Source organism: Macrosteles quadrilineatus, unplaced genomic scaffold (genome assembly GCF_028750875.1).
Source record: "Macrosteles quadrilineatus isolate MER2022 unplaced genomic scaffold, UCM_ALF_1.0 Scaffold_47__1_contigs__length_942521, whole genome shotgun sequence".
In the NCBI taxonomy this organism is placed as follows: domain Eukaryota; kingdom Metazoa; phylum Arthropoda; class Insecta; order Hemiptera; family Cicadellidae; genus Macrosteles; species Macrosteles quadrilineatus.
The window spans coordinates 731,793-754,321 of record NW_026542640.1 but is presented as its reverse complement, the minus strand read 5'-3'; the positions used below and the strand labels follow the sequence as shown (position 1 = coordinate 754,321).

The 22,529-nt window shown below is 34.9% G+C and overlaps 1 protein-coding gene across 20 annotated transcripts in view; it reads left to right on the top strand.

Annotated features, from left to right (window-relative positions):
- Positions 1-22,529, top strand: part of LOC129005957 (RIMS-binding protein 2-like) — a 245,772-nt gene that overhangs the window by 95,647 nt on the left and 127,596 nt on the right. For all 20 annotated transcript variants that reach the window (XM_054435014.1, XM_054435013.1, XM_054435010.1 and 17 more), the window contains 5 exons: positions 3,319-3,461; positions 5,382-5,520; positions 7,571-7,703; positions 18,624-18,726; positions 21,091-21,277. In XM_054435014.1, the coding sequence (XP_054290989.1) occupies positions 3,319-3,461; positions 5,382-5,520; positions 7,571-7,703; positions 18,624-18,726; positions 21,091-21,277 (705 nt within the window). The remainder of the gene's footprint in view (positions 1-3,318; positions 3,462-5,381; positions 5,521-7,570; positions 7,704-18,623; positions 18,727-21,090; positions 21,278-22,529) is intronic.

Here is a 22,529-nt window from a genome sequence, read left to right as displayed (position 1 = left end):
ATTGACCTCTAGTTTGCGCCATTTAATTTGTCTTGAGAAACCCTTTAAAATGAGGGGTCTCATGATAGGTATTTACGTTTGAAAATTTGGGGCTGCCCCCAAAATACCCCATTTTGGGGGCCGGGTACAAGTTCTAAATTTAACGAAAAAGTGCATTTTTTATGTTATAAAAATATGTGCCAAGTTTGGTTTTCCCACTGCCACATGTTATAAAGTTAACTTGGGGTGTCTAGACTTTATCTTGCTAGCTCATCTTAAATTAAAATGGCTGCCATTTTGATTAAGGGTGCAATATTGACCTCTGGTTTGCGTCATTCAATTTCTCTTGATAAACCCTTTACAATGAGGGGTCACATGATAGGTGTTTACATTTGAAAATTTGGGGCTGCCCCCAAAATACCTCATTTTGGGGGCTGGGGTAAAATTGTAACTTTGATGAAAAAGTGCAATTTCTAATGTTATAAATATGTGCCGAGTTTGGTCTTCCTACTGCAACACGTTAAAAAGTTAACTGGGGGGTTCCAGACTTTTGCCTAACCTTGTATTCATATACAGGGTGTTCAAAAAAGGTGGGGACATATTTTACCTAGTGATTCCTTGGGTCAAAATAAAGAGAAAATCAAGAATAACATTTTTTCCAAAATCGCTTCGTTTACCAGATATCCGCCATTTTGTATTTTTTACATACATTTTTATCTTTTAATATTTTCAACCGATCTTTATGAAACTTAGTATGTATGTCAAAATAGAAGATACCCGTGTTAAAAAAAAAAACTCATCTTGATTCAACCTAAAATTTCAATATGGCAGCCATTTTAATTCTTTAAGCTTAAATTACTCAAAAACGGCTAATTTTATAGAAAAATGCCTAGAACACTTTTATTTAGAATTTTTTATTCCCTATCAAACGATACCAAGTTCAAAAAGATTGAATAAGAAATAGCTGAAATATTACAATTTTTAGTTGTAAAATTGGGTAGAATAAGGCAGAAGATAGTCAGGTTTGCCCCATTCAATCAAGATGTAATCAAGATGATTTTTTTCTAACATGGTTCTCTTCTACCTTAACATACATACCAAGTTTCATAAAGATCGGTCTAAACAATCCAAAGATAAAAATGTATATGTAAAAAATACAAAATGGCGGATATCTGGCTAACAAAGTGATTTCGGAAAGAATGTTATTCTTGATTTTCTCTTTAAACTCAAGGAATCATTACATTAATTATGTCCCCACCTTTTTTGATCACCCTGTATATATATGTCCGTTAGCACGATAACTCGAGCAAAAATTATCCGATTTCTATGAAGTTTGGTACAAACGTGTAAACCTACATTTATTCAAATGAGTTCGCGAACCAGTATGATCGGACCATGGGAACGAGGTTTTGTGGGGGGTTTTATGGGGTAAAGATTGGTTTTTCTCGTTTTTGACCCTCAAAACATAAAATTTCCCAATTTCTCTCAAGACCATTTTGAAGAGCTTAAAAAAAACAAATAATTTAGTATATTGAAGTGTTTTTGTATGGTTATTAGTTACAGATAAAATTGTAAATTTAAAATTCCCATGTTATTCTTATGGAAAATAAGTCAACTGTTGAAGTTTGCTTGTTTATGGATATATTTTTGGCAAATCTATTTATTTTATATTAAGCTATTAATGTTTTACAAAAAAAAAAACACACTTTATTACCAAAGGCATCCCACAGTATCCCTAAAGGCAGAAAACCAAGGTACTCGTTAAACCTAATGTTATTGAAATAGATTTAATTGAAAATCAAATCAGGCAAATGGAAATTCGCTTAGTCTGCAGGTTTGCTGCAGCGTGGTATTTTTAGATCTTTTGATTCAACTTTTTAATTAAATCCTCCACTCTTTCTGCAAGTTCCTCAAAATCATTGTAGTCAAACTATTAATGGAAATGAATTTAAATGTTACTTGCCCCTTTCAAACTATAACCCAAGTGGATACAATCATCATTTTCCAAAATGTATTAAAAACTAAATAACTTTTTGATCAGCATTGTGCGTGTTATTAAATTACCTGAAAATACAAAAAAATACATTTAATAACACTTGTAATAATACACTTTTTACACTTATACTGTTGACTCACAAAACAGTAAATAAATACATATACCTTAAAGATGTATTTACCGTCTTGTGAGTCAACAATATAAGTGTAAATATAATATTCCTTGTATTATAAAAAAACTGTAATATGTATCCCTTTATAACACAAGGTCTAATGGAGAATTGCATTAATTGTTTGGTTTAGAAGGAAACATTATACTATTCATTACAACAATACCTTCTGCAATTTCATTTGTCGGGAGTTGTGACTCATTTTATCCTCACCCGGCATTATCAGGCATTCCAGCACTGGTGTTCTGTTCAACAAACAAAAATGTAAAATATACAACACGTTTTTAAATAGAAAAAATATGCATTAAAAATGGACAGGTAATTTAAGTTGAATTTAATATTTTTTTCCTTTTATACAGGCTGGAAAAAAAGTCCCGGAACAGTTAAAATATTTCAAAAGTAATAAATATAGAGCTTCAAAACTTGGTACAGGGGATGGCCCGCTAGGAGTCAGAAGAAAATCTTAAATGGAAGCATAGGTTGATATGCACATCAAATTAATAAAGGCCTTTACTAGTAAAATACAATGCCGCAAATTTGAACTCAAACGGACAACCGAGTCAAAAATGGCAGCTGTTCAAAGATTTCTGAAATCTGCTGTTTTCAATCTTTGAACAGCTGCCATTTTTTTACTCAGTCATTACTTGAGCTCAAATTTGCGGCATTGTATTCTACTAATAAAGCCCTTTAATTTGATCTACATATCAACCTATGCATACCTTTTTGATTTTCTTCCGACTTCTAAAGGTTTGGGTAGGCCTATATCAATATCATTATATTTTTCTTTCAAGAAAGCTTTGTTTACTAATGGAATTTAAATCTATTGTGACTACTGATTATATAGAAAAAATATGATTTTATTGTTGAATTTAGCATAACATTTAACATTATTTAATTATTTAGACAGGAAATTTTGGCAAAACCTGTTTTAGTAGAAGTGTTGTAACGAGCTGTTTATATGCTTTAGTTGATGTTTAGACTTGCTAAGTCATCAATTACCGTAAGAATTATATTCTTACATCATGTTAGAGGAAGGGTTATTTCATCAATAAATGGAGGAAACCAGTTGCAATCCTTATACCAATCTCAATGTGTACTAAACCTATATAAAGACATGTTTTAGTACTTACGACAGTTCACCTGTGGTACTTAGTCAGTTTTGATTTGTTTACAGGTCTTCCGAGCAGTGTCGTGCCTGATACTCTAAACAGGCATGCACTGCAAGGCACCTTGCCTACAGAACCCAGCAACTACGTGGTACCCACTATGGGGTTACCCATACTGCCTTCACTGCCTCCACAGCTTCCTCTAATACCTGTAAGTACCACTGTTCAACTCCACATCAGCAAACCTGCAGACTAAGCAAATTTCCATTTGCCAGATTGGCTTTTACTAGGATATTTCCTTAAACTTTTAAGATGTATTCCTATTTAAAAAAAAAAAAACATTAGTTTTACTAGTAATAAGGTTTGCTGCTAAAATAAAACACCGGACTAAGGACAAGACTAAACACAAGTTTCACAATGTTTTGGGATCTTAAACCCAGGTAGTCAATGAAACTTGATCATGTAGCTCTTAAGCTTTGAGGTTGTGATCTTTTGTTTTAAGTGAACAGTGTTGATTGCCTATTTAGTTTTCAGCTTTTTTCTTCTTTTAACTTTTTGAAATTTTATTATCGTAAACGTTTGTTGTTTCCAGCTACTGTGTTTCCCAGTGCTGCTCAGTTTGTGTACTAATTTTGTCATGTTCAAGGTTCCTAATCACATGGTTAAGATTATGATCCAGATCAATTCAATTCAATTCAATTCAAACTTCTTAATTCATTATTTTGTACAATATATACATTGAAACATTCAAAACATCCCAAAACATCCCAAAACATTCAGTTGAATAGTACACAACAACTGTTTATGTTTAGTAATAACCAGTGTTTGTTTGGTAGTTGAATAGTATTCCCTGTAGATGCATAGCTGTTATGCATCCGAAACATCAGCATCTAGTTTAACTTATTCAATGATTTGGTCATCACTCGAAGACCTAGATTTGACAATCTACTTGAGACTTATGACTTATGAAGACTATCATCTAGATTCAGATCCTAAAACATTGTGAAACATGTGTTTTACTAACCAGTAATCAGTGATGGAAAATATCCACAGTAATCCTTTAAATAATGTAAAATTAAATTACCATCACAAATGATAAATATTTTTATTTGTTGTTTCCTTTTTGACATATTGGGAACGGTTGTAAAAATCATGTACCGGGTAATCTGTTTGTTGTGGAGAGAATTGCATATAAATATTTAATTATCTAATGTTAAAATAGTTTACCTAGTTATAGTTTTAGCCTTTTCAGTTCAGTTCTTACAATTGAAAAGATTCACTTTACAGCATTGTTTACTTACTCTACAGCATTGTTTTTTTTTGTTTTTTTTGTACTTACAACACCAGTAGGATTGAGAGAAAAGGATTAAAATTGTAATGGTTTGATTAAAATTGTAATGCTTTGTGCGTCAACTTATCAACTGTTAAGACCAATTTAATTGTTAATGAGTGGTTGGTACAATGAGTTGTTGGAGTTGTTGCATCTCTATCAGTGGCAATGAGAGGTTATAAAAAAAAAAATAACCTCTCTTAGAAGTTATGAGTAGTGATTTGTTAGTGCTGTAATATAAAAACGGTCGTAGGTCAAGTAGTGTACGCAACTCGCGTAAATAGTCTTTACGACACTTGCAGAAGTTTTTGTGGCACTCACCTAGGCTCGTGTCGTAGGCTCGTGTCGTAGGCTCGACTATCTTTACGTGATCGTTGCGTAAACTACTATTGAAATACATTTAGTGAAGAACTATTTATTTGACAAATATACAGTACAGTAGAACCACGGTTAACCAAAATAAAGAGGGGGGGAGCTGTTTCGGATAACCAATTTTTCGGTTAACCCGTCATATGCTAAATATAGTCTACGTATTACCATGGTGAGTTCGTAAAATGAATTTAAAACAATAACTATATAATACAGTGTTTCATTTCAGCTACAAAAATGTTACAATGGGTTAGAAAAGCCCCTTTCTAGTGAGAGGGCCTCGGCACTATGCCTCGCTGTTTACATATTACGTATTGTACTTATATTTTAGCCATGTATTAATTTGTGGAACTGTTTCGGTTAACCAGGGTTCTACTGTACTATTTAACAGTAGATATGTTATAGAGTAATGATTAATTGTGTTGTTTACAGCAATCGATGCAGCCTTTCCAATTCCTAGCATCAGGATCCCAGCAGCTTCTGCCACACACACAGCAGGTTCTAGTGCCACACACAGGACGACTGATGCCTCAGATTCCTACCATTGTCACCTCTCAGTATGAGCTAGAGAGTAAGTAGCAGCATCAGAGATTTGGGAATTGTGTCTGCTGCTTATTTTAATGACCAAGTTTTATCCTGTAAGAATTATCTATTAAGTGGAAGGTAGTTTGCATCTCTGTCTGCTGAGTGCTGGATGTATCATAATTTAATTTACTGACTAGGTTGTATTGGAATATATCGGGTTTATACTATTTTGAACTATACAGGGTGGCTGAAAAGTAACTTACAACCCCCCCCCCCTTAACTTTTCAACCATTTGAGATATTTGAAATCTGTTTGCGGCAACCTTCTTAGGTATGACGGGCTACAATAATTATGGTCAATTTTGAAAATTTTGCCCTTCGGGGTAGCGGTGGTAGGGAATAGATCAAAATCTTCAAATGACTAATATAGTCAAGTTTGGTATCATTTTACAGGTCGTGACGAATAAAGAAAACCAAAATCGGCTTACTAATAACAAAATGGGGCCTTAAAATGTTTCAAATCCAAAAAACCATGAGGGTAGCTGAATATTAACTTGCACTACCTTTAACTTTTTAACTATTTGAGATATTTGAAATCGGTTTGAGGCAACTTGTTTGTATATAAGGGGCCACAATAATTATGGTCAGTTTTGAAAATTTTGCCCTTACGGATAGCGGGTAGCTCAAAATGTCTTAATAGCAAGTATAGTCGAGTTTGGTACCATTTTACAGGTCTTAACGAAACATAACAATTATTATAAAGAAAATAGAAATCGGACCATTAATAACAAAATGGCAGCTAAAAATGATTAAGCCAATGGTTATTAAAAGTAATGTTGAACGACAGAGTCTGCTTCCTGCCATGTCCACGGCAGTGCGTGTAATTGATAGGCCTATCATTTTCGTTTTTATGTTTTGTAAAATGTGTGTTTTATTTATTTATTCTGACGAACATCAAGTGGATCCTTTTGTTTGCCTGACGATGGCGGAGATCAGTAAATAACCGCCGAAACATATGTAGCAATTTCGACACTACATGTTAAGGATTGTCTGACGAGGTATGTTTTAACCATTATATGTCATATTACGCAATCCTGGGGCTATGAAAATGAATTTAAATTGTTATGTTTCATCAAGACCAGTAAATTGATATCAAACTCGACTATACTTGCAAATTGAAAATTTTGAGCTACCCCCACCCCTGCTAGGTACCCCTAAGGGTAAATTTTCAAAACTGACCATAATTATTGTAGCTTTTCATACCTAAGAAGGTTACTGCAAACATATTTCAAATATCTCAAATGGTTGAAAAGTTAAGGAGTAAGTTACTTTTGAGTCACCCTGTATAAATTATCTATGGAATATATTTTTCATAGTTCCGTTAAATATGCTTAACATAATTCTAGGATATCAAAAACCCCTCTGTGACAGCAAACCTGCAGACAATGTAAATTTCTGTTTACCTGGTTGGATTTTGGCTTAGATTTTAATTGTCAGATTTTTTTTTCATATAAAATGCAAAATCTTTTGTTCTGAGGGTCGTAAATGGTAAAACCTTACCTTATAAACTCCCCATAAAATCCCATCATGCTCGGGAACTCATGTGAATAAATGTAGGTTTACAAATTGGTACCATATTTCATCAAAAATTATAATTTTAATCAAAATTATCGTGCAAATGGACACATTAAATGTGTATATGTTTTTGGCATCTGGAGACATCAAAAAGAAAAAGTAAATCAGTTCCGGGTCTTGGTCTTACCATAAGACTTGGGGTAAAAGGTTATTCTAAATATGTTTAATTCGCTAATATTTCCTAAATGGGAAATTCTGTATACAAAAATAGTTACTAAAATATTGTAATGCCAAACAATCCTAATTCTCAAAAACAAAACTTCTTTTGTTTCCTACATTGTTTCTTTGTATCATTTAGCTCTGGAAACGGGCTGGAAATTTGGCCTTGAGCTGTTACAAATGTTTGGAAATGAGAAAATATTATTTTTATACATAGAAATAGAAACCGTTAAGATACAAACAATTAGAATACAACAAAATAATTCCTAAGACATATCAAAGAATGTTCAATGCTTTTTGCAGGCAGAAACAACTTTTTAAATGGTAACCTACCATCAGGAGTGTTCAACACTTTAGCGGACCAACAGCAATCACAGGATAAAGTGGATATGCTGGATATACCAGGGAAGGGCCGGTGCTATGTATATATTGCTAGGTATGTATGAACAACTTTGGCTAAGAAAGGAAATTATTTTACAAGTAATTATGAACACAGTTAGGTACTATTTCATTTGATCTTTTATCCTATTTGATTTGTGCCAATGCCAGTAGTATTTTAATGAAAGTATCACAAACGCTTATTATTATTATGGAAAGTGGTTCAAACTCCTAAAAGTTTTGTTGATATGACGGCAATTGAAGCCATCCCTCTCATACTGAAGTTCAAGACGCATCATTTATGACAAATAATCACCACAACATACCTTGTCAGACAATCCTTAATAAACAGAGTGTGACATATATTTTTTGTATGAGTCAAAATAAACTAATGTAGTCAAAAAATGTTTGCCATTGTTCGGCTCGCCATAAAATGTGTACCTTTTAATTAATTGGGAATAGAATAGGGTGTCATCGTGTTGCTCTACAGTTACCAGTGTTGGATGGTATCGTTTTGTGATTTTAATATCGGCTATTATCAGATAAAATTGCGTCGGAGATCGTGTAGTGTACGTTTGGTGGCTGAAGAGCGACTGACTGGTCAGGGTGCTTCTCGACAGCACTCTCTTACCGACCCTAGCATCAGGGTTGAGAACTACGGTTATTCCACAATGACATCCAGCGTTAGCTGCGGCCTTTGTGTGAACCAAATGAATGTATTTGGGATGATCGTAAAACATTACCGCCCATTAAAATTTGTCCCTTTACAAGAGTTTTGTAAGAACTTGCTACATATGTATATATGTAGTATCTATACATTAATTAGGTAAGGCGATTCTTTGCGTCAAAACTGTAGGCGACTGGGAAGTCGTAGGACGACAGGAGAGGACTCGAATTAAAGGTCTCGATCCATTGACGTCAGGAAAAATAGTGAAATTCCCAAAATAGATATAATACAATTTTCTCCATATAGTCGGAGAAATATAGGATATGACCTTAAAAAAATTGCAAGAAAACGTTTTATGGTTTTATTTTGTAGAGTTGGGTTTGCAGAATGACATACTAAAAGTTGCCAAAAATCGGTGCACGAGAAAACCACTAAAATCACAATTTAAAATGGCGGATTTTTCCAACATTGGACAAATTAAAAAAACATATTTCACATGCATTTGTTTTGCACATTTTTCGAGATATTGACTTGGGACCACCATTTGTATTTATTGGGTGGTTAGGACTTCATTTTGATAGGGAACGCGTTTTTGGCCGCCATCTTGGATCCGCCATATTGGACATAGATAATTTTTTTTCAATGTAACGATAGTGTTGTGACACATCATTACCAACTACATTTTTACACTGATTTCAATGCCGAAATCCGTTTTTAAATATCTTTATTAATTTAGAAGATATATTCAAACGAAAACTCTCCACCGTACATTTATTATGAACGTTTCGTAGTTTGATAATTAAAAAAAATTTCTTATGTCTACAGTTCTTATTAACGCTTGTAGTTCGTTCTAGGCTTAAAATATTCAGTAATGTAAGGGCTTTCATTTGAGCTCTTGATCATTAAAATCAGACGAGTTAAAAACCAGCTACGAAGAACCTCAGAACAATATTAAATTTAACTTTTTAGAAATATATTTTTATTAAAAGATTCATAACTCGGGTTGTTAATGTGTCACCAAGTTCTTTCTGGTCTCAAGTTACTCAGTAAATCTTTGGCTTTAATTTTATTAATCATTAAACAAAATCTGACAATTTTGAAATGAGTCGTGGATCTTAATTTAACATTAAAATGTATTAATTTTTAAATTCGTCTTTAGTTAAGGACGTATATCCCCAATTCTAAATAACCCCCAAAACTCTTTATAGTCTTAAATAATTCGTAACATTATTGACTTTTATTTTGGCTATGGATTATTTATTGGGAGTTATTAGGGTTTGGGATATATGTCCTTAACTGAAGACAAATTTCTTAAAAGAAATAATTTACTGTTAAATGAAGATTCATGACTCATTTTAAATAATTCAGATTTTATTTAGTGATTAATAAATTCAAAGCCAAACATGTACTGAATAATTTGAGACCAGAAAGAACTTGCTGACGTATTAACAACCCGAGTTATAAATCTTTTAATAAAAATATATTTCTAGAAAAGTTAAATTTAATATTGTTCTGAGGTTTGTAGCTGGTCTTTAACTCGTCTGATTTTAATGATCAAGAGCTCAAATGAAAGCCCTTACATTACTGAATATTTTAAGCCTAGAACGAACTACAAGCGTTAATAAGAACTGGAGATATAAGAAAAATAATTATAAAAAAAATATCAAACTACGAAACGTCCATAAGAAATGTATGGTGGAGAGTTTTCGTTTGAATATATCTTCTATAGGAAAAAAGATATTTAAAAACGGATTTCGGCATTGAAATCAGTGTAAAAATGTAGTTGGTACTGATGTGTCACAACACTATCTTTATATTGAAAAAAATTATCTATGTCCAATATGGCGGATCCAAGATGTCGGCCAAAAACGTGTTCCCTATCAAAATGAAGTACTAACCACCCAAAAAATACAGGTGGTGGTCCCAAGTCAATATCTCGAAAAATTTGCATAACAAATGCATGTGAAATATGTTTTTTTTTTATTTGTCCAATGTTGGAAAAAGCCGCCATTTTAAATTGTGATTTTAGTGGTTTTCTCGTGCACAGATTTTTGGCAACTTTTAGTATGTCATTCTGCAAACCCAACACTACAAAATAAAACCATAAAACGTTTTCTTGCAATTTTTTTAACGATCCCTGTGTAAGTTTTTTTTAGTTTGCTTGGACTAATAAGAAAAGCATGATAAGCCATTTACTGCTGATTTTTGTTTACTTCAATACAGCTGATTGTGATTTATCACTAAGCCTGTGCGCAATATTGACATTTGGATGACTTATTTGCCAGTCAATTTTGCAATCTACTGTATACTATATAAAACCAGGGATAACGTTACCTATAATTTTTAAGACTTGTTAGTTACTTCTTAGAATGTTGAAATAAATTATTTTACTGTGAAACCTTTCAAATTTGTATATTTTTAAGCGTATGATAAGTAGTAGAATCATGGGAGTAGGCTCAAATCAAAAGAATTTGACTTAGAATGGGTGAATAAACTATAAAGATTTTTCTTCTAATTTAAAGGTTATTGTTATGTTGAAGGAATGTTTAACATGAAATAACCACATTGACTAAATAATTAACGATTCAACCTTAAATGGAGAACTGCTTTGTTTCAAAACATACGCTCAAGATTTATTATAACTTTCTTTGTAAATTTTATATCATTTTTAATTTGTGATTTATTATAGTGTTTGTTTAATCAAATTTTTTTTTAAGTGAAATAACCTCAATGGCTACTCTTAGAAAATAACCTGGGAATAAAGATGAAATAGGTTCATACAATAATTGATGATTAAGCCTATTTTGATAGAATATGTAAAGTCAATCGCACCTTATGAGGAATACCACCACATAAACTTACACTAATTGTAGTTTTTTTTTATGCTTATCAGAAACAAATCTAGGGTTAGGTTTGGTGCCTTTACTTACACTAATTTTGTTAAACCTTTAAAAGGAGTATAAACTTAGAAATAATAACTGGGTCAGGATGCTTTAGCGGTTTTGACCAAGAACTAAGCTTATCTCAACACACCTTTATTTGCCTTTTCATATTTGACGAAGACAATTTCCAAAATTCCAATCAGGGAAGCCTTTTTTATCATAATTAACCACAAGACCAAACACCACAGCTACCTTAGTAAACCAGTATTTATTCACAAACAGTTATATGTTTGCTGCCTTTAACAGAGTTAAACCTCTGGAGTGATTCAAATTATTTATAAAAAATAACATCAACAAAAGCAAACAAAGACAAACAAAAAACTTTTTTACACAAAAGATATGGTGTACATGGATATCTATTCTGACACATAGGCCTAGATAAAATAATTCTGAGTTTGTTTAAATATTACAATAATTTGTTTTACATTTGAGCTTTTTAGGGACTTATGTCCCTACAAGCAACTAGTATATGTAGTATATATGTAGGTGTATGCAGTATATATGTAGTATTAATGTATGTGTGTAGGGGAAGGAAGAAGAACTAGGTAAGGATAAAATCGTTTTCTGACCAGCTTCTTCAGCTTTTTTACACATTACTTGATTGATTTCATTTCTTTGACATTTTAAGTACCATTGTAAATTTTCAATTAATAAGTGGAAAGAAAGATTTTTAACAAATAATTCACCCAGGAAAAACTTTTCAATTAGTGAAGAAAGAAATTCTCAATACATGACTACTCAAGTGGCTGGTTAACCTTCCGTCGGGCGCATTGATTTTCAAACACCAAAGGGCGCTCACGGAAGTTACCTCCGGGAATACAAACATTATACAATGATGAGTAAAAAACATTTTAATAGCAATAAAACTGTAAAAAAAACATTTTTTATGAGTTATTACACTATTACTTAAGTAGTATATCAAATAGCAAATGTTATAAAAACAAAAAAAAATAAAAATACGTAAGTGTTGTGGATAAAAAAGATTTACTTTTTGTACTTATACAGTACTATCGTATATTAGAAAACAAATTTGAATATTGTATGACATAAAACACGTACACGGTCTAATAAAAATAATAATTTTGTACAAGGACAACTCATTCAATCAAAGCTCTTAGACAAAAATTGCATCAGTGTATGACATAAAAACACCTATGGTATTATGAAAAAAGATAATTATTTCATAAGGACAACTTACTTAGTCAAAGCTCTTTAGAAAAAATTGCAATGGTGTTTGAAAAAAAACAACCTATTGTCTAATGCTAAAAGTCATTTGTTACAAAGACCACACATTTTGTCAAAGCTCTTTTTCTTGAAAAAAAAGCTTACCGAACTCACGCACCATTAGTTCTTTCTTCTAAATGTTGTTCCTTGTCCTCCCTTTCAACACTAGCCAACAATCTCGCAATTAGTTCTTCTTCATCCATTTTATAATATCACTAAATACGGTCAAACACAAGGGCACACACGGAACTAGGCTCCGGGAAACCCGTTGCATCACAGGGCGCTCATGGAAGCTACTTCCAGTAGTGACGCGAACCACTCCCCAAGGTCGACTGACAACTGGGAAAGGGGTAAGAGTATACGAAACCGACTCCGCAAAAGTGGTTCGTGAGGTCCACAGCCCTGCCGAACACATACTATGGTTTTTATAACGAAAAAAGTAGTGACCCGGAGGTAACTTCCGTGATACACCCGATGGAAGGTTAAACATAGTGATACTACTTGGGAACTTTGGGAAAGGCTAATTTAAAAACAAGAGGTTCTAGATAGGTATTTATTAGTTTTTTAGACAATATAAGACTGCTAGAGTTATAAACTATTTCAAAACTGTAATTAGACTAGGAAAATAAATCAATAGACTGGTTATTTAATGCTTCAAGTAGTTTGTCAAGATGGTGGACTCTCCCAAGTTTCAATAGTGTTCATGAATAGTCTGTGCACATCCCAACAGACCTGCAACGCATCATATGGTATTCATTACTTTACTAGAGACCTGAGAGTACAGTTTTGCCCATTCGGATAGACTTTTAGGTCAAGTAGGTACACTTCCCAATAGACCTCCTAGAAAATCCAATAAAAAAAAAGTAAAAACACTTGTGTTTTATTTTGTCTTTTATTTTATTTTATTTTGGGTGAAGTAGAGTATGAGTATAGAGGTCTGCACCATTTCCAATAGACCTACAAGAAGATTGGGGTATTGTTTTTATATTTTTATGCAGTGAATTGAGTAGCTGTGTCGGTAAGGTAGACACAGATTGTTCAGCTGTAATTGATTTTTGCATTGAGAATACAGTTCTTTGTTTTTAATGACTATTTGAGTATAAATCATGTCTAAGGAAGAAAATTGCTTTGTAAATAATCTAGTCTTTGTAAAAGTCAGAGGATACCCTTTCTGGAATGCTAGATTACTGCTGTAGATGAAACTTGTAACAATACTAACATGATACATGATACATGATACATGATACATGATACATGATCTCTCCGTCCGTAGTCCTTTGCCTTAAGGAATTGGACAGGTCAGGGTTAATACAAAGAATAACCAAACTTAAATACTAGTTTTTGTCACCGTTAAGGTAACTTATGTCTATGTCATGAAAACTTAACTCCATAGATATTTTTTCAATTCTAATTTGAATTTTGTTAACCTCTGAATTTCAAGTAATTTTTTCGGTAGGGCCTGGTACAATTTCATTCCCATGTAATCTGGTTTGTGTAAAAATGTTGTGAGTTTATGTTGGACTCCATGTGTGCCCTTTGTTCGGGTGTTGTAAACGTGATTTGTAAAAGTTGGTTTAATGTTCTGTGATTTTATATAGCAAACTGATTCAAAGATGAAAAGTGAATGGACTGTGAGAAAGCCAAGTTCTTTAAAAACATTTTTGCAGCTGGTCCGAGGCGGCATGCCCAAGATTGCTCTAACTGCTTTGTTCTGCCAAACAAAGATCTGCTCAATATTTTTATTCACAGCTCCCCATAGGATGATTGAATACGAAATGTGTTGTTCTATTAGGCCAAAATACACAAGTTTAGAGAGAGAGCCAGGTTTCCGAAGGTCCTTATTCTTCGAAGTGTAATATTTCATGTCATTTCATTCATTATTTAGTACCTATTAAGTTTCTTAAAATGTTAACTTCTATTCCTACACCTTTGTTAATAATCACTCCTCAGAAAGTCTGGCCTAATATTCATTTCCCTAATTTATATAATTTCATTAATCTGTTTAATTAATCATTAATAATATTCATTCCATAGCCTATATATATTTTTTTTTTACAAAGCCCACAACCTAATTATTTATTAAACATGTAAGAGAATTGCAATACATCAAAATTTCTTATAATATCATTTCAAAATTAGTCCTTAAGGAATCAAAATTTAAGAAGCAGTGAAAGTGATCCCATGTGTTCAACAATGAATGATGTGAGCATTAAGATGAAAAGAGAAGGAAGCCATTGAGAAGTTGAAATTGTTAGAAGAAGGAGTCAAAATTTTACCTAAATCAAATTCATTCATCAAGAAGACCAGTTTAAAGTTATATCACAGTAGCCTAAACCTCAAGAGGACTCAACTCCATCATTATCTTCAAATAAGTATAACCTTTTCTTTAAATTCTTTTAAATTTCGTGCTAATTGGACTTACCTTTTGGACAACACCAAAATTAGATTTTTCATTGTTGGGATTGTGTAAGTTTAACACCTTAATTAGGCCTATATTTGGACACTATCAAATTTATTAGGGATGGACGGGATTGAATTTTTAGTTCGGGACGGGACGGGACGGGATTTTTATTTCCTTCCCGATTTTCGGGACGGGACGGGACGGGATTTTTTTCTGTGCATAAAAATTAAGTACTGTATTGCAGTTACCAAAAAAAGACATACAAAATCAATTTTTACCATTTGTGGCACTGATCTATAAAAACCAAAAAATGGGTAACAATTTACAGGTACCTATAGTAACTTGTGACTCGCGGGTCACGGGGTGATCGTCGGTATGACTCGCGGTCACGACGCGATCGTCGTCATGACTCGCGGTCACGGCGCGATCGTCGGTAGGACTCCGCGGTCACGGCGCGATCGTCGTCATGACTCGTGGTCACGGCGCGATCGTCGGTATGACTCGCGGTCACAGCGCGATCGTCGGTTTGACTCGCGGTCACGGCGCGATCGTCGGTATGACTCCGCGGTCACGGGGTTATCGTCGGTATGACTCGCGGTCACGGCACGATCGTCGGTATGACTCGCGATCACGGCTCGATCGTCAGCATGACTCCGCGGTCACGGCGCGATCGTCGTCATGACTCGCGGTCACGGCGCGATCGTCGGTATGACTCGCGGTCACAGCGCGATCGTCGGTTTGACTCGCGGTCACGGCGCGATCGTCGGTATGACTCCGCGGTCACGGGGTTATCGTCGGTATGACTCGCGGTCACGGCACGATCGTCGGTATGACTCGCGATCACGGCTCGATCGTCAGCATGACTCCGCGGTCACGGCGCGATCGTCGTCATGACTCGCGGTCACGGCATGATCGTCGTCATGACTCGTGGTCACGGCGCGATCGTCGGTATGACTCGCGGTCACAGCGCGATCGTCGGTTTGACTCGCGGTCACGGCGCGATCGTCGGTATGACTCCGCGGTCACGGGGTTATCGTCGGTATGACTCGCGGTCACGGCACGATCGTCGGTATGACTCGCGATCACGGCTCGATCGTCAGCATGACTCCGCGGTCACGGCGCGATCGTCGTCATGACTCGCGGTCACGGCATGATCGTCGGTATGACTTGCGGTCACGGCGCGATCGTCGGTATGACTCGCGATCACGGCTCGATCGTCAGCATGACTCCGCGGTCACGGCGCGATCGTCGTCATGACTCGCGGTCACGGCGCGATCATCAGTATGACTCGCGGTCACGGCGCGATCGTCGGTAGGACTCCGCGGTCACGGCGCGATCGTCGGTATGACTTCGTCTCCTGCGTTCGCGGACCTATCGCTCGCAATAACGGCGTTATCGGCACTCGCGAAGCGGAAAAATCGCCGACGATCGGACCAAATCCCGTCCCGAAAAATTCCCGAGTCAAATGTAATCCCGTCCCGATAATCGGGAATATTTTTTTCCCGAAAAATTCCCGAAATTTCGGGACCCGTCCATCCCTAAAATTTATTCATTCTTAGCATTCAAGCCAGCACGACACCCTACCCTGAGATATATCACATCTAAATTATTTCAACCTTCAAGTTATTATTTAAATTTATCTTTTATTTCAATTTAATTTCAACCCCACACACCATTGTCAATCCTTTCATTGTAACGTCAAGCCTTTTCTCATTGCATGTTAATTGTTCATTTGTTTAAATAAAACACAAATTGTAATTCATATCTTTGTTAACTTATTAACTTTAAACATTTATAGAATAGGCCTAACCTAAAATGGATATTATAAGGTGAGTTTACAGAAGAACATAAACCCCTCGAGCCAATGACCCCTCCAGTTTTTTTATTTGTGCATCCCAGCTCAATTTATCAATTTACCCCCTTACGAACAATGTTGTATCATCCGCAAAGAGGTAGACGCTGTCCGTATCTGTTATATTATTGATGTAGACTAGGAAAAGCAGAGGTCCAAGGACAGATCCCTGGGGACGCCATTGGAGATCAGTTTTTTTGTTGATGAAATTCTTTCAGTTTTTGAATTTGTGTTTTTTTGAATCTCAGTGACTTGGAATCGGTTGCTCATATAGGATGTGAGCCACTTCAACGCAAGTCCTGAGATTCCAATTGATGCCAATTTTTCCAATAGAATCGCAGGTTCGACACAATCAAAGGCTTTGGAGAGATCAGCAAAACAACCAACTACTATTTCTCCAGCCTCCATTGCATACTGCTGTTGATGAAATAAATGAGTGCCAATTTTGTTGATTTGTTGCGTCTGAATATTTATTTGAATATTATTTCATGTGAATTGATTTGGGACAAATGAAAATGGTTGTGTGGAAAAAATGAAGTCTGTAACTACTCAAAAAATAAATTCAAATATACATCAGAACTAATAGCTAATAGGAACTAGGAGCTACAAAAAAGCTCTGCTAGAGATTGGTAAGGAATATGAGAAATATCCACGATCTACTCCAACCCCCTAACAAGAAAAAGAACTCTTCCAACTTGATGAACCCCACCAATAATAACTCAACCCCAAAAAATTTACATACACCAAACTCCCCTCTTATAAATCAACCGAAAGTAACACCTAAATCAAATTCCATCACAAAAAATGTTGAAACTAGTAGTAGGCCTACTAAAGACATTGGTCCTGGCTTTCAACGCTTATTATTTTAACGTAATTATTTGAACTCTTTTTGATAGATGCATAGTTTTGGAAACAATTTAAGAACAAGTACAAATAATCCTTCAGTTACTAGAAGAGAACACTGAAGACAAAAAACTGTTACAAAAACAATGAATCTGTCCAAACTTACTTTACCCAATTTGATTTTTTAACGGTTTACAGCTTATACATTTTATAATGCATCATGTATGGCAAAAATAATATAAATCATTTTATTACAAATAAAGATATCCACAGCTATAATTCTAGGAATGAAAATAAAGTAGTATTACCAAATCATAAATTAGAACTATTTTAGAGAAAAACTTCATATAATGGTATCATATTCCTAAATAACATACCAAATCATATAAGGAGCATGCAGGATGAAAGAGGTTTCAAGGTGAAATTAAAAGAACTTTTAATACAGAGGGCACTTTATTCATTTTATGACCTCTTTAACTTTAAATAGTAGATCTTAAATTAGCTTTACCTGAAGCTGATCATGATGATTTTAGCCTTCTTAGTGAATATTGTTATTGTACGTACATCTTAAATATCTTACTTGTTTGACACTATTCATATAATTATGTATTTACAGAGATATGAATAAGGATTTTTTATTTTATTTGATTTTATGTTTTGGCAGTCATTATAATTCCGCCATCAACAGGCTACCAAAAGTATCCACTTCTTGAGGTATCATCAGAGTAAGTCATACACATTTCACAAATAATACAAAAATAAAGACAAAATAGTATGATTACAGTGGCCTATCAATTACCAATGTATACACCACTTTTATGGGTACAGGGGGGCAAAACGGATACTGTATTTCCATCCAAAACTCAAATTAACCCAAAACAATACTTTCTGCATATACTATGTATAGGGTGAGAAAGTAAAATTTAAATTTATTTGAAGGGTTTTCAATACCAAAATTTCAGTTCATGGAGAATTTTGTCCCATAACATGTTTTTGTATTAGAGTGATTAAGCTGTTTCCAATCTGGAATGATGTTGTTATGGTTGCAGATACTCTTACGACCCCTTCTCACAATCGCCCAATGAGTGCCCGGAAGCTGAGTTGGCAGTTAATGCTGGAGACTACCTCCTAGTATGGGGAAACATGGATGAGGTACAATAACTACTGTTGGCCGTAGAATTAAAAAAGATTTTGGTCATTTTGAGCTAATATAGAAAAAAATACAGTATTAGCTCTGATTATAGAACATACATAACATAGTGGTCTCAATTGTTAATAAGTAAACGTACTCAGGTTTACAATAGCTTCTTTAACATGTTCAATTCTAAAATAACAACGGCATACAATCTCCTATGGATAAGCCCCTATCTCCTTAACCTAACCTATACCAAACTCCTATGGCTTTACCAACATGGAAAAGGTATACTTTTTTATACTTTACTTTTACACTTTTCATTAAAATGGCGACAATACAAAGTAGGTATAGGTAGCCAATTATGAATGGAGATGAGTGTAGGTTGAGTGGCGCGATCTTGTAGTCTTGTTAGTGACTAAGGCCCCTATTAGCCGTGAGCAACATGTGGCGCAGCTAGTGGAGCCGCCGGTGGTGACGCCGGTGACCCACAGCGTTTGGAACCTGGACACTAGTCGCGCGACACATTCGTAGCTCGCTCAAACAGCGGAATTCACCACAACACTCTAGTGTCAAACATGACGTTGAGTGACTGCATCCACAATTTGCACGTCACTATTAGCACTAGACATTGTTTATCCAAACTAAAGACAACTAAAAACGCTAATGACACAAAAAGGAAAGAATAAACTGTTAATAAAAAGGTCACTGGTAAACAAAGTGAACAGAAGTCACCAATTAATAGAACAGCAATATGGCGAGGCACATCTTAATCGACTCAAACCATGATGTAGACTGTGTGGCATGCTTCGTTTTCACGTTAATAGCGAATGCGAGCGCAGAATGTGGCATCGCATGTTGCCCACGGCTAATAGGCTCCATATACTGCAATGCCCCCCGACTGCCTGGACACTAAAACGGTCGCGACACATGTTGCCGGGCAAAATCACTCCCGGCAACATCTCGGGCAGCTTTTTCGGCGTCGCCACCGGTCTCCCGGCGGCTAATAGGCACCATTTGACTCCATGCCCCTCTACACGTCCGACACCGGCGGCTCCACTAGCTGCGCCACATGTTGCTCACGGCTAATAGGGGCCTAAGACTGACATATTCCTTAGACATAGCTGTTAATTAATAGCCCATACAGCTAATGGCAACTAAGGGACCTACAGTTTATAGTGGAATCCGAACCATATTTTTGCCTTGGTATTAACAAATTGGTCTAATTACCAGGATAGTACTGCGGATAGTCGTAGTACTCACTAGTGCGGACGTCAATCCACACCAGGGAGTATCACATCCACAGTGCATGCCTATAAATATCCACAATTCCTGACCTCCTAGTAGCTGGATTACAGGACAACGCCACCGTCCCAGTCTAGAGTAGTATAGAGGCTTAAACTGGCGGGGCATAAAGTAACATAACAACCCCTCCCTCGTCATCAGCTATGCTTGAAGAAATGAAAAATTCTTTATTCATCCGGATAAAGTTAGGACTAACCTTCCTTACATTAACCTGACAAACATAAAATATACAAATACATACAATTACAAAGATATAACTTAATCTAATTTATATCTATATATTTAACAAATAATGCACATTTCTTAGAAAAAAAGTAATGCAAATTAAAAAGCACATACAGACACTCACGAGTACACACACCAACAATCGCGCAAAGACACAAAAGGCACACCTAGGGCACGTCTGTTGAGACCATCTGCTCAAAGTAGAGATTTCCCAATGCCTCCACAAACTAGTTTATATATTTTTTAGAGCAATGGTATGTTGACTTTTATCAACTGCTGGTAGATTAAATATGAAATAATTAAGTTTATCAGCTCAGCTGCTCTGTCAGTGCCAACTTAAGTTGATGTGCACAGTAAACATATTCATTGTTGTTATTGTTATGTGTATAGTGGCTCTATACTAAATTTATAAATTTTTACATCGCCAAAGATAATACCTTTATAATGGGTTTGAATACATCGCTAGTTTTCTGAGCTAATTAATATTCATTACAGTTACAGTTTCTTGCTAAACTCTGATGGAAAAAATGTGCACTCTTTTTATAATATTTTGACGAAAAGAAAAATTTACGGAATGCTTTTAGTACATCAAGAGTGTCGTACAAAATGAGGAGAAAATGTGTTGTTAACCTACACAAAGGGTTTCAGTAACAGTTTAAACAATTATTTCCAAAAGTTTATTATTTTTAGTTCATTTACTCATCTAGGTGTATGAGTAGTGGTCAAAATTTGGAAAGAACATAGTAAAAAAATAAGGAATGCGGGTCAGTTTTTAGATTACATGTAAATTACTTCCCGTATCAGTTACTATTTGTGAACGAGAATATCTGATTATAAGATTGATTTTTGCACAGGATGGATTCTACGACGGAGAACTGCTGGATGGTCGCCGTGGGCTTGTGCCTTCCAATTTCATACAAAAGCTGGTTGGAGATGATTTGCTAGAGTTCCACCAATCAGTGATTCAAGGCCTGAGAGATTGTGACGACAGTGCCTCAACCAACATTCCTCAAGATCTGGACTATCATCAACTTAACACAGGTTATTACTTAGATAATCTTTTGTAAGGAATTAGAGACTGAAATCTAATTTGACGTACCTTATCTCCATGTATCCATATTCTTAATTATGAAAAACCTCCACTCTTCATAAGTCATTACTTCCTAAAAGTTGAATCCTTTAGAACTCAAAGCTACAAATACATAGGCAAAAAGATGTGATTTTCATCATTCTATATTCCGATTATAGAAATACTATTGTTATTTATATTTACGTCACAATCACAATTGTATAGCACACATAAACACAATCTAATTCTTCTAAGACCATAGACTATTGGTGTGTTCTGGTGTATTCTGTCAATTTTGTTCAGGTAATTGAAAGTTTTAATATCCTAAAATGAAAAAAAAACAAATACACTTTAAAACGTACATTGTAGGAATTTAAGTCAAATAGAGATCGCTAAGTAAAATGCAAACGTTATGTATTATGTAAGGTATTATTCTAACTTCAGGCTATCGATTAAATTTACCTTAGTAAAATCACAACTACAACACAAATTCATTTCAACATGCACATATTTCTCCAAAAAAGAATTCAAGCTTCTGAAAGTATCCAATATTTCTTTGCTAGTAAATATAAACAATACCATAAATATAGTGCAATACCTTCATAGACATTGAAATGAGATTCATTTGCTAGCATTCCTTTATACTAGGGTTGGTCGAAGAGGTCTCCAACCAGCTCCCGTCCCGGCCACTTAAGCTAGTTCAAATCTGACACCAACCACATATACTTTTTCAATACATATGTTTAATCTCTAATCCAGCTAGTTCCCACACCTATACATGATTTATGCTTCGGATGAGCATAGATTTTCCTCACATCATTATCAGCTACTACAACAAGACTTATAGTTGCATATGGGTGGGAATCAGGTAGAAAAGTAGTGATTTTAGTCAAGATAACAGCATTTATATTGGATTTGAGCTAGCTTACACGGCTATGACGACAGTTCCTCATTGGAGGTCTTAACAAGGGATAAACATCGTTATTGTTGCTATAAAAATGCATTTGAATTATTTGAATGTCATACCGATTAGGCTATAAAAAACCAATTATAAGTTTTCTTTTTAGTTTCATTCAGTTTTTATTAAAGTTATGAATTCACTGTCCTTTTTTAATTTACAAATCCATTTCCAAACTTTGTAGTATGTGATTAAAATTGTTTTTAAATTTAAATATAATCATTTTAATGTTTTTAAACATAAAAGCTTTTTATTTATACTTTATT